The sequence below is a fragment of the Gossypium raimondii genome, chromosome 10 (assembly GCF_025698545.1).
Source record: "Gossypium raimondii isolate GPD5lz chromosome 10, ASM2569854v1, whole genome shotgun sequence".
In the NCBI taxonomy this organism is placed as follows: Eukaryota; Viridiplantae; Streptophyta; class Magnoliopsida; order Malvales; family Malvaceae; genus Gossypium; species Gossypium raimondii.
Genome location: NC_068574.1, coordinates 57,372,892 through 57,390,641, shown reverse-complemented (window position 1 = coordinate 57,390,641; position 17,750 = coordinate 57,372,892). Strand labels below are relative to the sequence as shown.

General features: G+C 31.5%; 1 protein-coding gene across 3 annotated transcripts; it reads left to right on the top strand.

Moving 5' to 3' along the window:
* The first annotated feature begins 779 nt into the window (after positions 1–779).
* On the top strand, positions 780–17,525 carry LOC105777292 (ankyrin repeat-containing protein BDA1). 3 transcript variants are annotated; one of them, XM_012600473.2, is made up of 2 exons: positions 780–1,788; positions 1,907–2,883. In XM_012600473.2, exons 1-2 carry the CDS (start codon positions 1,207–1,209, stop codon positions 2,852–2,854), a joined length of 1,530 nt encoding a protein of 509 aa, XP_012455927.1. In that variant the 5' UTR covers positions 780–1,206; the 3' UTR covers positions 2,855–2,883. The 3 variants fall into 3 exon arrangements, with proteins under 3 accessions (XP_012455927.1, XP_052477641.1, XP_052477640.1); XM_052621681.1 differs by lacking the exon at positions 1,907–2,883 and adding an exon at positions 16,523–17,525 and having other exon boundaries at positions 823–1,788; XM_052621680.1 differs by lacking the exons at positions 780–1,788; positions 1,907–2,883 and adding exons at positions 15,638–16,404; positions 16,523–17,525.
* The last annotated feature ends 225 nt before the right edge of the window (positions 17,526–17,750 follow it).

Genomic DNA, 17,750 nt, shown 5'->3' with positions numbered 1-17,750 from the left:
TACTTGAGTAGAATCGAGCTAATTGGGGTACCAATATAAAGAGAGATAAAAAATTAATTGGTTCGAGAATCAATACAAACAGAATTAAAATCAATTGAATCTGAACCAATATTTTATTTTTTAATAACTTATTTATGAAACTAATTAAACTAATGAATTAGTGACTTAATTGGAATTTTCAAGTTTATGAAAAGAATGGTCCGTCCGATGGCTGTTCTTCACCAACTACAAAGACTATACTTGGAAATTTGACTGCTGTCGGCAAAATCATTTACGTCATGTTTACACGTATTCATTTCATTCCATTAATATGTAATAAAAAAGAATCATTCCTTAAGATCACAGGTTTACGTGCATTTATTTCATTCATTCATATGTACCAATGTATTCAGGGTAAATTGATTAAAAAATAAAAAAATAAAAAATATTAAATTATGGTATATCCCTAATGAAATTGAATAACAAAATTATAGAATAAATATATTTATAAAAGATTATATAAAATTAAAAGAAATTTTAATTAAAATAGTAAAATAGAAATATTTATAGCGTTTTAAGTTTAAATTTTATTATGTATGTGGTTAAAAAAGATTAAAATACTCTTAAAATAGTAGGTTATTTTGTAATGAATTGATATTTTATAATTACCTAATTAAGTTGATGTCCAATTAATTTAGAATACCAATTTAGATAGAAGCTTTATATATAAATATATATTTGGTAAATATATATGAATAAATATATATATTTTTTATGAATTATAAGAAGAGAGTAAAATATTAATAATAACACAATTAATGCGATTCAAAGTCAAGGCTAACACAGAATTTGAATAATTATATATTTTAAGTTATAAATAAGAAGAATACGAATAATTTTCTTTGACTTATTTTCCAGGAAATTAATATCATCACGTTTTAAAGTAGGAATTGGACTTTTGAATATGAACATACACAAAGAAAAAAAAATCAATTTGGAAGTGAAGTCAATGGACGAAAACATTTCTTAACCTTGAACTAAAAAGCCATTGATAAGAAAATTATTTACAATAATCCTCTACTAAAGGCGAAACCTCAAAATCAAGACCATAAATATACAGCATTTGTCTGCCTCACTCCATTTTTTAAAAAACAAAAACTCTCTTTGAATAAGTTGCTCTAAGTGACCTTAAACCCTTTCAACCATTCAATTTTTAGTCTTCCTCACATGGATGAAAGTTTAAGACAGGCTGCTCGTACGGGAAAGGTTAATGAATTGTATACAGTAATTCAAAGAAATGGAAATGTTTTGAGGCATTTTGATGAGGTGGAGTTTATCGAGACTCCATTACATATAGCTGCAGAAGAAGGGTGCATTGAGTTTGCAATGGAGATGATGAACTTAAAGTCATCATTTGCTCGAAAGCTGAACCACCAAGGTTTGAGCCCACTTCACATTGCAGTTAGAAAAGGGCATAAAGAGATGGCACTCCGCTTCTTGGAGATTGATAAACATCTTGTTCGTGTCAGAGGAAAGAAAGGTAAGACTCCATTGCACTACTTATGTAAAGTTGGAAACCAGCTTGGTCTGTTGGATCCATTTCTGGAAGCTTCTCCTGATTGTCTCCAAGATGTTACAATTGAGAATCGCACTGCTTTGCATATTGCAATCCAAAACAATAGACTGGACGTTCTCCAACTCCTAATTCCAACGGTTAAGAGGAAAGACTATTATTGGGAAGTGGTGAACCGGAAAGACAAAGATGGAAACACTGCACTTCACATAGCCGCTATCCATAATCAACCCAAGGTTCGACTCAACTGCTTCGATAGTAATTCATATTACATAGATTCTTTTTCTTTTTTTACTTCAAAGACATGATTAATTGATTGTAGCCTTTTTATATCCTAAACTATCAATTGAACAGATGCTTAAACTACTATTAAATTGCAAGGCTGATAAGCATGCTACCAATCAAGTTGGTTTGACCGCACTGGGAATTGCACAACAACATAATTACAGAGAAAACATTGCTATTCTGAAAGGCTGCTTTATTCCAGTAGTTTCAAACTTTAAACGTAAGTTGGAGGAACAAGTTGTCAAGTATGTGACAAAGGCATCACTACTAATTTTTCAAAATATGGACAACATATCAGCCGATGACCGCAATGCCTTGCTAGTCATTTTAGGACTGCTTCTAACTGCAACCTACCAAGCCACTCTAAGCCCACCTGGCGGTGTTTGGCAAGGTGAAAATACCTCAAAGTCCAAAGGATCATATGATGAAATGGTACTAGGTAAATCAGTCATGGGTCAAATGGATTTTCTTCTCTTCTATATTCTAACCTACCTTGTGTTCCTCGTAACATTATTCCTAACACTAGCTCTACTCAAAACTTTTCCCCATGGTTTTAGGACTGCACTTCAAGTACTATTAGCGTTTCTTGCAGTGTCCTTCGATGAATCAATATCTGACATAGCTCCCACCAATTTAACATATGTAATTCTGAATATATTTTCAGGAATTCTTTTCCTTTTAATGGTGTCCATGTGTATCGTATGTCGGGTGTCAAAAATTAGTGTTTCAATAGTGGGATGTTGGATACTCCCTTCAATTTTATATTTATGTCTAGGAAGAAGTGAAATAGGTATGGGTGTAGGTCAAGGATTGTTGTTATTCCTTATTTTATATGATGAATTCTGTAAAGGAACCATTTTAATTGTATGCTATTGTTTATTTGTAAGTGTTTGTGTTTTCTTTGGTACTAGTATTGACTTCAAATACCTTGTTGCATTAATGGGATGCTGGCAACTTCTTAGTCTAGGTCGATTATGCATAATGCAGTGCACTCAATTTTGTAACACCCATTTGTAATATTTCAATGTAAAATATTTTTTATTTTATTCTAGTCCTTTTGTTGCTATCTTTTTTTTTTTCTGTGAATAAAAATAAGCAAACTACATTAACTTAAGGTATTGGATATTCCCCTTGGAGGTTCTTCCATAAAAAACAAGCCATCTACTCTATCAAAAGCCATTTTAGCTATGCAATCTGTGTCCTTGTTGCTTTCTCTAGCACATATCATAGAAGCCAATTCCCAACCTTCAACAAAAGTTGTTGAATCCGCCTGATCAATGCAGAGTTCAAAGATGTCTTGGTGAATATTTGAGGAGCCTTCACAGCCTCTATACTATCAGTTTGAATCAGGAATTTATCAAACTTTCTACTTAGCAAAGCATTCAGACCATCTAAAATTCTCCAAAGTTCAGCCTCAAGAACTGAATAGTTTCCCAAGTACCTCTTATAGCCTAAAATCCACTTACCTTCTTGATCATTTAAGATTTCGCTAGATGCAGCAGAACCGGATTCCACATTTACAACACCATCAACATTTAACTGAACCCAACTATCCTTCCAAGGGATTACTGAACTAGCTTTTTGCCTCTTGGCCTATCCACTATTATGAAAAGAGACAAATTGCTTAGCCCAACTATATGAGATTTTTGCAGTTTTGCATGCACTGTATTACTTTCCCTGGAAGACAACAATATTTCTATTTTTCCAAATGCACCATACAATGAGATCAAATTGACTTCGCCATTCCACATCACCCACCCCTCAACTGTGATGATTTTGCAAATTTGTTTCAAGCCACTCATTCAAGTTGCTTGAGAAAAACTCATCTCTTATCCGGTGATATTATCTATCTCTACACCTTCTTTGCAAGCGCACACTCTTTGATGGCATGTAATATATATTTTGAGTTATGTCCACATAAGGCACACGAGCCAGTCGACCCAATACCATGTCTCACTCATTCCATGTTAGTGAGTAACCTCTGCTTGAAAACAAGCCAGATAAAGAATCTAACTCTTTGAGATCCCTTGAATTTCCATGAAATATTCCAATAACCATTATGAGGATCCCATGATCTATTGCTTAATTTCCTTTAAGCGTTTTTTAGAGTAAAAGAACCTGTTGGGGGTGCCCATCCAAGCAATCTTGTCAAGTCTCGCTGAATCATGTGGAGGAGGAATACTAACTATGAATTTAATACTTTTCATTGGAATCTACAATCTAAAAATATCAAGGTTCCACGACCTATCCTCTACTACCAACTCCTTTAGAGTGCACTCCAAATCCAAATTAAAATGAGAAGGAATTTGATTAATCAGAGGTCAAACACCTAGACTCCAATGATCGCACCAGCACATAATCTTATTCCCATTGCCTTATTGACTAAAAAAGACTTTCTTGTAATAGAGGCCAAACTTTAGATATCCCCCTCCATAAGAAAGAACATCTATCCTTATAAATATCATCCGGCAAGTCCTTATTCATCCCATACTTAGATCAAAGTACACATACCTAAAAGGCAGAGGAATTAGAAGCTAAGTTAAAGCACAATTTAAACATAAATGAAGTGTTTTGATCCCTCATTTGTGTTAACCTAATGCCACCACAAGAGTGAGGTTGATAAATAGATTTCCAAATTACTAGGGCCAACTTCTTCTCTTCGCTAGAGGAACCCCAAATAAAGCTTCGAACCATGCGTTCAATCTCTTCACAAATCTTTTGCGAAATCATCATGGACTGTAAGAAATAGCTGGGAATTTAAAGTAGAACCAATTGAGCTAGAGTAACTCTTCTTGCTAAAGATTAATTGTCTAGCTTCCCATATAACAGCCCGATTCTAGGCCTAATCGAAACAGTGGTTTCGGGACCACAAATCCGATGAGGGAAAATATAATTATTATTATATTTTTACGGTATACAATTTCACGAAAATATTTCGTGAAAATTTCGACGTTTGGGCACTTAATTTAGTCAAAAGGACTAAATTATAAAAAGTGCAAAAGTGAGTTCTACATGTTAGAAGTGTCTAATTGTTATGAAATTATAAGGGGTCCTTATGTGTTAATTAGACCATTAGTTAATTGATGGGCAAAAATAGACATAAGAAATGGGTGAAATAGATTTTTTTAAAATGGGGGCATTTTAGTCATTAGTAAATAAATAGAATTAAAATGGGAAAAAGATGGAAAAATGGTGTCCATCTTCATTAAGTTGCTGCCAAAACTTGGAAGACACCATAGCTAGGGTTTCTTCACTTTCTCAAGCTCATAATCAAGAAAGACGAGAAGACTACCTCAAACGGGGAAAAGAGAAGATAGTGGAGTAAATTACAAAATTACGATATTTTGCACTGAGCTAAGTAAACATGTGAATTAATGCATTATTTTGATATTAGATAATATTTGTTGAGATTTAATTGAATATAAAATAATTACTTGACAAAGATCCTAAAAATGTGGTTAAGTTGGGAAAGGTGGTAAAGTGTTGAAAAACACGGTTTTCGGTTGAACACTCGGAAGAGGCCGGAGTACATTGAATATAATGGGGGTTGCTAAGTACTGATTCCTTGAATCATTGGTGGTTGCTAAGTGCTGATTCCACCGTATTTTAAATGTGAAGGGGGTTGCTAAGTGCTGATTCCCCGAATTATTGGTGGTTGCTAAGTGCTGATCCCACCGTATCGTAAATGTGAAAGGGGTTGCTAAGTGCTGATTCCACCGTATTTTTGAATGTGAAAGGGGTTGCTAAGTGCTAATTCCCCGAATCACTGGTGGTTTCTAAGTGCTGAATCCACCGATAACGGATAATATTCCGAGTGTTCAACGGGAAAATTGGAAAGGTGAATATTTATATATGGTGGATAAGGTTATGTGAGGAATATTGGGTTCAATATTTAATCAACCCATGTGTAAGGTGAAAGGAAATACCAAAACTTCAAAAGAGCAAATTTAAATGGAAAACAGTTTTGTATAACAACAGTTGGGAAATTTTGAAAAATCACCGTAAATGGTGGAAAATGAATTAGAGGCTGAGTAATATATGAAATTGAAGCTGAATGAGTCTATTTTCATATGAAAGAAATAGAGCAAGCAAAGGATTGTATATTTTGGGATATTTAAATTTTATTGAGACAGGGTTAGATTGATTTCGAAATCCCCTATTCTAACTTTGGAAAATCACCAAAAATTGTACAAAAATAATTATGGCTTGAAATTTACATGCTTGAATTCCTTAATGAGTATATTTTTAGGATAAAGAAACAAGAACATTTTTTAAATTTTTTACAGAGAGATAAGTAAATTTAAGTAAGGAGAGGTCAGAACTGTTGGGCAGTGAAACAGGGGAAGGTTTAAAGAATAAACTGTACTAATTGGCTAAAGAAAAAATTCTAAAAATTTTATCGTAAAAAGGTATGTGAGTCTAGTTTTTGTAAAAATTTACATAACTTAATTTGGATCCCTGTATCTCCAGATAAAAATAAATTGGTGATGGTGACGCAGAAAAACAGCTTGCTGGAAGTTGAGCAAACAATGAAATTTATGTGTGGTTAAAATTATGTTACTTTGTAATCATGTGAGGAATTTATTTATTTTTCATATGTTTACTTACTAAGCTATATGCTTATTCGTGTTTATTTTCCCCTGATTATAGTGACATCAGCCAGCTTAGAACTTGGACGAAGTCAGGAAATCATCCACACTATCATCAACTTTTTGGTATTTTGGCAATTAACACTTTTGAAATATGGCAAGTATAGATGACTTTATGTAATGTGGTATAAATATGTATATATATAGTATTGTTCGATTTAATATGTTGGTGTTTATTAATGAATAAATTATGCTTGAACGTATAACTGTAATTGGTTGGAAATATTGAAGTTGTTTGAAATTATCTTTGGAAATTTGTAGGGGGTTTTATGTAAAAATAAGCAGAAATGCTGCTGAAATTTTTATAAAAAAAATAAAAAAAATATAAGTGTTTGAGTTCTAATAATACATCATACTCTGTTTCGGTAAGGAACACGGGTAAGGGGTGTTACATCCCATCATTGCAGCTTAGCTTGAACCTTATCCACCACAAGTCTCAAGGAGCTGTTAGTTACCCTTCAATGAAATAAGGGCACACCCAAATAAGTTCCAAAGTCTGATACTCTTTAAAACCCATGTACCTCACAAATTCGATCTTTTATCTCATCTTCAACCCTCTAAAGAAAAAAAACATTTGACTTCCTCTTATTGATTTTATGGCTTGAATAATTCAGAACCACTCCAATATCGACACAATTATCCTAGCCTGTTCAATATCTGCATGTCAAAAAACAACTAGATCATTTGTAAAAACACAAATGAGACAGAGTTGGACTTGACCTTGAAAGGCAGATTGGACTCCAATGTCCTAAATTGACTACTAATTTAATACTATGTCCAAGTGTCACTGGGCTAGATCTTTCGTCTCGCAATTCGTGCAGCTTTAGGCAATCCATTTGTCCAAACTCGCCTAAGTTAGCCTAAACACAAGTGAGGATTCCTTTAAAATTCCTCCAAGGCACCAATTTGTATAGCTGAAACAATTTATGCCAAAAAGTCACAAAGAACAACAGAAAGCCACAAAAAAAATGCACGAGAGGTGTTTGAGTAAATGCTTTCAATATTCTATTACTCTTAAGAATAGTGAAACAATGGATGATTTACAAGTGAGGGGGAAATTCTCTATTTATAGTTAAGCTCCCCCAAAATTTACAATCAAGACCAAATTACATCGACAGACGAGATTAGTCTATCCCTTGATTTTAGGGATTTACAAGATTACATCATATCAAATCAGATCTACAATATATGATTCCCATATTTACTAAATATAGCCTATATTGCCATATCTTCTTTATTACGCCAACCAGGCTTCAATCTGATAAGCTTCTCCAATAGTTCTTTAAATCTGGCCAGTTCTTGTGGGTTAAATGATCCACATTTTATCAATAGACCTCCATGGGGTACATCTTGTGCCATGGTCATAGGTTTCGCACTTTGGCCCGTGACATTCTCCCCTACCCATTCTCACAACACCCTCGTTGTGTCTTGGCTTCTTTCATCACCTCTTAACTTGAACCGTTGCACTCGTTGGTACATCTCGTTGGCAAGAAGTTTCCGCTTTTATTTGCCCCAATTTTAACTTGCTCCATTTCGAATCTTTTTTATTCTCACATCTTAGCTTCGTATCGCCTACAATCCAACGGCCTATTTGCTTATGAACTTTTAATGGGCTCTTACAATTTTGTTAAGCCAACAAGTCAGAATTCAAAACACTATCAAAGTGTTCGCAATGTACCTTACTCACAGCATTTACTCATCCTTTCTGTTTCTGCATCATTCATTTTTCCTCGAAGCCCGATGCACAACCCATCTTTCCTAAAGGTGTCAGCTCCACAGTCGACACTACAGGCTTCATATCGATCTCTTGCGCCTCTAACACTTCCAAAGTGGCTTTTGTAAAATTTCGTTTTATCGAGTCAATGTTCTTTCCATACAAAACATCCTCAACTAGTTGGATTGACAACAATACCTTTGTCCCAACTTTCATATCACGATGCACCGGCATAATAATCAATTACCTCAAATTCTTCATTACCTTTCCATTCGTCGATTTGTAGCTCCACATTACAAACTACTCCCATAGTTGAGGCATCCTTGGAATTTACCATCTTGGTCTTTTTATTCGATTTTCTAATCGAGAGACCAAGTTTCTTCACAGCCTTTTTCGATATGAACAAGTCCGATGCTTCCGTATCAATAAGAGAAGTCCTCTTCTGACCTGCAATGTTGATGTCTACAAACATCAACCCTTCTCTACCATCCCTTTTCTTAGGAATGAGCACCATCGAATTGACCTTCGATGTTTTTTTCTTAATAGATTTCGCTACCTCCGGCTCATCATTCTTCTTGATAGCCAAAAACGAAGATACCTTTGGGTAGTCCTTATTCATATGCGGTCCTTTACAAAGTTAGCATATCAACTTTCTTCTCTTTTTATTTGGGCTATTAGGTTTCCACTTCCTATTTCGTGATTTTCTATTACCACCGTTTTTACTACTACTATTGCCATCATCACTATATCTCTTTTCATCTACCTCATGGTTCCTACCATTGCCTCTCCCATTGGGCTTGAAAGATTCAAACCTGTCTCTTCTCGGAACATGTTCCACTAAGGACTCCGCTGCCATCATGGCGTTGGTAAGTTCTTGAACTCCTCGACGTTGTAACTCTTGCTTTGGCCATAATTTCAACCTATCCGTGAAGGAGAAAAATGCTTCCTTCTCACTTAAATCAGAAATCTGGAGTATGGGTAGTATGGGTTTACTAAACTCCCACACATACGCCCTAACTGTGCCTCGTTGCGTAAGCCGACACAACTTTGCCCAAGCCTCATCCTCGGCATACTCTGGATAAAATTGTGCTTTGAACTCATTTTAGAACTCCTCCCAAGTCCCAATCTCAATCCCACCGCATCTCACATCTGTGGACCTACGTCGCCATTATAACAAAGCAACGTCAGTAAAATACATAGCAACAGTATTTACCTTTATGGCATTGTCCTCAATGCTCATCACACGGAAGTCTTACTCTATACCCCAAAGAAAGTTGTTCACTTCACTTGTGGACCTTGCCCCCTTAAACGCTTTCGGTTTGGTCACATCCATTACTTGTTGCTTCGACTTTAAAGCCAACATTTCATTACTCAAGGCAGCCTTGAAAGTCTTGAGCTCCCCCTTAAGCTCATCGATATCTTCCTTCAAAGCTGTCACCATAGCCTCGAGAACATCAATAACATTTGAATAAATCTCGTAGAAGCATGCACAAGATCCTATTGGCATGTCAATCATATCCTAACATTTACTAAGTTAACACAGACATCTTTTACACATAAAAAGGTCACATTTCAATTCAATTCAATTCTAGTCTTTCATAACAATTCACAACTAATTAATTCACAGTCAAACATGCATATAAAAATAAAAATAAACATAACAACCTAAGTAAATAAATATCATATGAACTTACCTAATCAAAACACCAAGTTGATTCTTTAGGGACTAATCAACAATTTTAGCTTTTCCTTGATTAACTCCACTTTGATATGATTCTTGATCTAAACAATTATTTTATACAATCCATCAATACCAAATATTTTTTACATTATACCATGCCATGAACAAACCTATATAATCTCATTTTCGATACCCCTAATATTCTTTTGTTGATTTCTGCTCCCCGCTTTGGACCATCCAAGGCTGATTTTCTTATCATATTAAATGTTTGCAATCACTCCAGATATGTCGTGCTTGAGTTGTGACAATATCAATTGTCAATGTATCATAATATCCTATTACTATCGAGCCTAAAGCCATTGTTGTGTTGATTTGTCTTTGTTGTATTGACTATATTTTTTTTCAATTTAGCAAGTTATATGAAACAATTATTACATATTTCATTATTTTTTTAAAATATATCTTACGAAATTTAAAAATTTATAATATATGTAAAAGCACGGGTTAGAAAAAATTTGAATCGACTAAAATACCCTTTAGATATTCATTTAATTACTAAAATGACATTAAGTAAATAATTTTTTTAAATAATAGAGTTTTATTCATTTTAATTATACAATTGACAATAATAGATGAATTGTGTTGTTATTTGTAGATCCCAAATTCAGTACAAGAAAATTTTCAATTTGAGAGTAATGTCTTTACACATGTTTGATTGGTTTGATATAATCGCTTAGTGCTGTTTTTTTTTGTATAATAGAACTTTTATTGATTTAAACTACATAATTGAGTATATGAATTATTAATAATATATAACAAATTATTGAGTGAGTCGGATCAATAAGTAGTATTCCTTTTACTTACAAATCCAAATAATACAGAACAAGAAAAAGCCAAGAAAACAAAATACAAAATACCAGGCAATTGATCCATCACCACTGACAGTGATTAATATGTGTAGGGTATGTCATTGCCTCCCAATTATTGGATATTCCTTAGTGTTTCTCTCCTTCCTTCATTATTGTAGCCAATTTTTACCACAACTTTATTAATTATAGAAGGGAGCAAATAGTAATTTTAATAATTATCTTTATTAATCATATTTAACATATTTCAACCCATGTCTTCTTACATTAACAACATACTAATACCGATTAAGTTAATATTTAAATTAGTAATTATCTTTACTTTTTCTTGGTAGCAAAACTTATTCGATGTGTAAATGTTACACGTAATAAATAGTAACTTTAATTGGATTTTAAATTACAATAATCTTTATTTTAATTTCTACCAAAATAAAAAAGAAAAAAGGAAAAGAAAACTTCGTTTTGAAAGGAAATAAGGAGCACTTAATTAGCCACAGAATTGAAGGGAACAAAACACAAAGAGATAACTTCTTCTTTTATGGTCAACAATAGGATGACTTCAAAAGGTCTATTATTATGTATAATTTGTATGGCTCACAAGTAAATACCAAAAAACATAAAGCAATGACTTCTCCTTTTATGGTCAACCAAGGGAAGACTTCAGAAGATATTATATCATCCATTTTGTATATAACTATCAACTATAAATTAATTATTAAATTTGATTCACCAAAATATTATTTTAACATATTTTTTCTACTTTTCTTGGTATTAAATATTGTTCAATATAAATTTTATGAGTACAATATTAATTTATACATGTTCAAACAATATTTTATTTTATTTTTTGCATTCTAAATATTAATATTCTTTACTTTCATTTCTATCAAAATAAAAAAAAAAACTTTGTTTTCAAAGGAAATAAAGAGCACTTAATTAGCCACACAATTAAAGGAAACACTGAAGCACACATACACACAAAGGATAACTTCTCCTTTTTATGTTAACCAACACGAAGATTCAAAAGGCGTAATAATTAGGGGTGAATATTCGATCGAATTGAGTAAAAATTTTGAATTCATTTCTAGACGAGTCTTACTTCAAATCCCATTATATTCATATTTTTAATGATAATTTTGCATAAAAAGTTTAAAAAGTACCTTTAAATAATATTACTTATTTTAATTCCTAATTGCCTTGTGACATTAATTCAATTAGAAATCTTTATTTCCGAATTGATTTTTTATTTTATAACTTCAACAATTTTGAACTAAATTTTATTATTTTACTTTCTTTTAACTATAAAAATATTGACAAGTTATATAATTTTAAGATTTATACTAAAAAAATTAAATGATATTCAAAAGTAGCAAGATATCAACAATCCAACACTATTTCAATGACGGCAACAAGAGAAGAGTATTCAAAAGTAAAAAAGAAGAAAGACTAGCAGTCAAGATTAGCTTTATCGTTCTGCATACACCTCCTATGGAAAAGCATGAATTTGATGATCGTCATGTGGAAACAGAAAAATATAGCTCACAACTTTTTAATAATTTTTAATTTTCAAAATCTTTTATTAACTCTTTTGTTGGATGTGTAATGAATACTTTTTTTTTATATAACTCGTACTCACCTTTAATAGAGAAATTATTAGAATTTTATTTTTCATTTTTCTTAATCTCCAAACTCCAAGTTTTATAATGGATAAGATAAAAAAATTATATAATCTAAAATTCTACATTTTTCCTTACGTGATGCTTGTGAAGAGTTTATGAGCTCTCTCGAGAGATGATACTTCATACACCTCTCCATGTAAGTGTATCGGTTTTACTCACAAATCCAAATAATGCAGGACAAGAAAAAGTGAAGAAAACAAAATACGTGTAAATAGTATGTGTAGGGTATGCCATTGCCTCCCAACTATTGGATATTCCTTGGTGTTTTTCTCTTTCCTTCATTATTGTAGCCAGTTCCACCAGGTGAGGAGTAACCCATTCTCAACTTTCTTAATTACAGAAGGCCCTTATTTACGATAACGGATAATGGTAAAAATTAAAATAAAAAAATTCTACATTAACCCTATATTTGGATATATTTGGATAAATATAATTAAAGGAAAGAAAATGAAAAGAAAATAGGAGAAGATTAAAGAAAGGAAAGGATATATTAACGATTAATTTACCAATAAATCCAAAAATAAAAAATTTATGTGCATACTGATTGTAGGAAAATTACGGAATTTTTAAAAAAATTAATTGAAATTTATATATTTTTTGGTTAAAACAAGTATTAAATATATAAAAGACACAGATTGATATTGTTATTTGACTGAATTAACTAAATGAAAACTACATATAATTTGTATTATTAATTATTAAGTTCAGTTAATTACTCGATTTCAACCCGAATTAACTGATAACCGAACTTTTAAAAAATTATTAATCGACCTCCAACCGAATTAGATCAGTTAACCGACTGACTAACCGAATTAGATCGGTTCGATCAATTAATTCGTTTTTAACCAAAATTTGAACACCACTACATTAAAGTGCTAACTTTGTTTAGAAATTACTAAAATAATATTTATGTATTTAATTCTTTTTATTTTTAGGTTAAATTGTAAGGATAGTCCCTGGATTCTCAGTTTGTGAGGATTTAGTTACTCTACCTTTATTTGCTCAAAATTGATCTTTCTATTTTTCGATTTGCTCATTTTTTAATCCCTCTGTTGATTTTTCCCTTAACTCTATTAAAAAAGCTAGATATAATAACAAATTTAGCCCATCAATATTTACAATATTTGTCAATTTGACCCCTATTCTTATTATTATTATTGCTTTAATTATTAAAAGTTTTAAAAATTAGAAGAAGTTAAAATTATATTTTTCCCATATGTGCCATTAAATTAAAGATAGAAAAAACCAAAACTTAATATTAATAATTACTAACTTAGTTTGTAATGCTCATTTAGGGACAATAAATACAATGGATATTAAATAATTTACATTATAAACCATTGAACTTAAACTCAACTTTCAAATAAATCATAAACTTTCATTTTAATTATTAACAACTTAAGTCACTTACAATAATACTGTTGAATTATTTTAACCAGAATTCACATTTCTATCGTGATTTTAACATACCAATGACTTAATACATAATTAGAGTTTTAAATGATATTTTAGATTTATTTTTCAAAATTCGATTAGGTAATAAGATATTTCTGTTTTCTTCTTCTTCTTCTTGGCGCTGATGATAATATTAGGATAAATATTAGATTAACATTAGAGATTAATATCATACTATGAGTTACTTTAAAATTTTATGATACACTATGAGTGAAAATATTATATAACAAACATACTTATTAAAATTCATATAAAAGTAAATTGATGTAGTAAAATTAATTGTTTATTATGTACCATATTATTATCAATTTTTTATTTATCATATAAAAGATAAAGATATCCCCATTGAATATAATTTTTTTGTATATAAGAGGACATTTTAATAAATTTATTTATTATTTAGTGTTCGGGTATTAAATCAATAAATTACCTAAAATAAGTATGGGTAGATATCATCCCCAAAGTTTTAATGGGTTCTAAATTAAACTCTATAATAACATATAAAGTTAGAAAAGAAATGGAAAAAGCTCAAGTTTATTAAAAATAAATGATCTGTCAAAGTTAGACATTCAAATATTCATTTGAGACCCTAAAATACCAAAAAGTTGTTAAGTTTTTCATAAAATTCTAAAATTATCTAAAAGACCCTAAAATACATTATGGTCTCTAAAAATTTCATATAAATACATTTTATTCTAAAGATAATTATTTGATATATAGATAATAGAATTTTTAACTCCACATTTGAGATTAAGAGGTTGACAAGTATAGTTAACTAATATTTTTAAAAGAATTTAAAAATATAAATAAAACACATTATGGTCTCTAAAATTCCTAAAGATACCCAAAATTTCTTCTTCTTCTTCTTCTTCTTTTTAATTCTAAACTTTCTTAAACCATATTTTTAGAATTAAAAATCAAAATTATTAAATACACATTCAAAATTATTAAAAGTGATAAATTTCAAAACTGTACATGAACATTGATTAGATATGCAAATTGATACAAAACTTTAATTTTATACATTATATACATGAAACTTTGATTGTAGTTTAAAGGCATACACGAAACTTTAATTTTGATCCAATTCTTCACATTTAAAGAAATAAAAGATTGATTTATTCAGAAAAAGAGAGTCACCTTTTCTAAAATATTTGTGTGTTAATTTGAAAGATCAAAACTATAAAATTTCAAGATTTTAATGGATTCATGTACGCTTCTACTTTTTGTTTTATTATTAATTTATTCTCGGTGATTTAACATGACAAATTTTGATTTATTAACAATTATGTCATATTTCCATTTATAACACATTGCGCATTGGACTCAAGGGTGAAACTAAATTTTTTTATGGGAGTCGAAATTAAATTGTATATTTTTACGATAGTAAAATGTAATTTTACCATTTTAACAGCATATATCTTTTAATTTTAAAGGATTAAATTAAATTTTTATCATTTTAGGGCCATAGTACAATTGTAATGAGAATTGATTGTATGAAAATTCCATTTAGTTCCTTAAAATTTTAAGGAACTAAATGGAAATTTTCATACAATCAATTCTCATTTGGTAAGAATACGAATAATTTTCTTTGATGCATTTTTCATGAAATTAATGTTATCTTGTTCTCATGAGTGGCTGCCATTTAAAGTAGCAATTGGAATCTTGAGTATGAATATATAAACAAAGCAAAAATAAATTTGGAAGTGAAGTCAATGGAAGAAAGCATTTCTTAACTTTAAAATAGAAAGTCATAACAAAAATATTTACAACAATCCTCTACTAAAGGCGAAACCTCAAAAATCAAGACCATAAATATACACACATTTGTCTGCCTTTAATTCACTCTTTCTATTAAAAAAAAAACCCTCTTTCTCTTTGAATAAATTGTTCTAAGTGACCTTAAACCCTTTCAACCTTTCAATTTTTAGTCTTCCTCACATGGATGAAAATTTAAGAAAGGCCGCTCGTACTGGAAAGGTTAACGAATTGTATAGAGTAATTCAAAGAAATGGAAATGTTTTGAAGCGTGTTGATGAGGTGGAGTTTATTGACACTCCATTACATATAGCTGCAGAAGAAGGGTGCATCGAGTTTGCAATGGAGATGATGAACTTAAAGCCATCATTTGCTCGAAAGCTGAACCACCAAGGTTTGAGCCCACTTCACATTGCGGTTAGAAAAGGGCATAAAGAGATGGCACTCCGCTTCTTGGAGATTGATAAACTACTTATTCGCGTCAGAGGAAAGAAAGGTAAGACTCCATTGCACTACTTATGTAAAGTTGGAAACCAGCTTGGTCTGTTGGATACGTTTCTGGAAGCTTCTCCTGATTGTATCCAAGATGTTACAATTGAGAATCGCACTGCTTTGCATATTGCAATCCAAAACAATAGACTGGACGTTCTCCAACTCCTAATTCCAACGCTTAAGAGGAAAGACTATTCTCGGGAAGTGCTGAACCGCAAAGACAAAGATGGAAATACTGCACTTCACATAGCCGCTATCCATAATCAACCCAAGGTTCGACTCAACTGCTTCTATAGTAATTCATATTACATAGATTCTTTTTTCGTTTTTACTGCATAGACATGATTAATTGATTCTATCCTTTTTATATCCTAAACTATCAATTGAACAGATGCTTAAACTACTATTAAATTGCAAGGCTGATAAGCATGCTACCAATCACGTTGGGTTGACCGCACTGGCTGTTGCACAACAACATAATATCAGAGAAAACATTGCTATTCTGCAAGGGTTCTTTATTCCAGTAATTTCAAACCTTAAACATAAGTTGGAGAAGCAAGCTGTCAAGTATGTGATAAAAGCATCAATACTAGTTTTTCAAAATATGGACAATATATCAGCCGATGACCGCAATGCCTTGCTAGTCATTTTAGGACTGCTTCTAACTGCAACCTACCAAGCGACTCTAAGCCCACCTGGTGGTGTTTGGCAAGGTGAAAATACCTCAAAGTCGAAAGGATCATATGATGCACGGGTACTAGGGTCATCAGTCATGGGTCAATCGGAATTTTTTTTCTTCTGTATTCCAACCTACCTTGTGTTCCTCGTAACATTATTCCTAACATTAGCTCTACTCAAAACTTTTCCCCGTAATTTTAGGACTGCACTTCAAGTACTATTAGCATTTTTGGCAGTGTCCTTCGATAAATCAATATCTTGCATAGCCCCCACCGATATAACAATTAGAACTCTTAATATATTTTCAGGAATTCTTTTCATTTTAATGGTGTCCATGTGTTTCGTAAATCGGGTGTCAAAAGTTAGTGTTTTAATAGTGGGATGTTGGATATTCCTTTCTTTCTATAACAATTATTTTCAGAATATTATTTCTATAACAGCACTAGGTATGGGCGTAGGTCAAGGATTGGCGATATTCTTTACTTTATATGATGAATTTTGGAAAGGAACTATTTTTATTGTATGCTTTTGTTTATTTGCAAGTTTTGTTTATACTAGTAATGGCTTCTTCACTAGTATTGACTTAAGCTACTTTGTTGCATTAATAGGATGTTGGCTATTCCTTAGTCTAGGTCGATTATGCATAATGCGGTGCTCTCAATTTTGTAACACCCCTTTGTAATATGTCAATATAACAACTCTTTTATTTTCTTCTAGATTTTTTTTTTGAATTACAAGTTAACAACACGATTAACTTAATTCGAACTCAGGCCACACCTGAGAGAATTTGTATCCTGACCATCAAATTAATTCACAAAAATTGTGATACAACTTGTGTCACGTAGAAGAAAATTAACATGAACAACTTAATTTACTAACAAGTAGGATATCTATATTTTTTTTCTTTAATTTTATAACAACTTAATCTAACCTGAGGTATA

What these genes read in the sequence shown, in the direction of transcription:
- LOC105777292 (XM_052621681.1), top strand. Translation starts at nt 1,207, where the DNA reads ATGGATGAAAGTTTAAGACAGGCTGCTCGTACGGGAAAGGTTAATGAA. An exon ending in CTATCCATAATCAACCCAAG is followed by an intron (nt 1,789 to 16,522) that starts GTTCGACTCAAC and finishes TCAATTGAACAG; the next exon opens with ATGCTTAAACTACTATTAAA.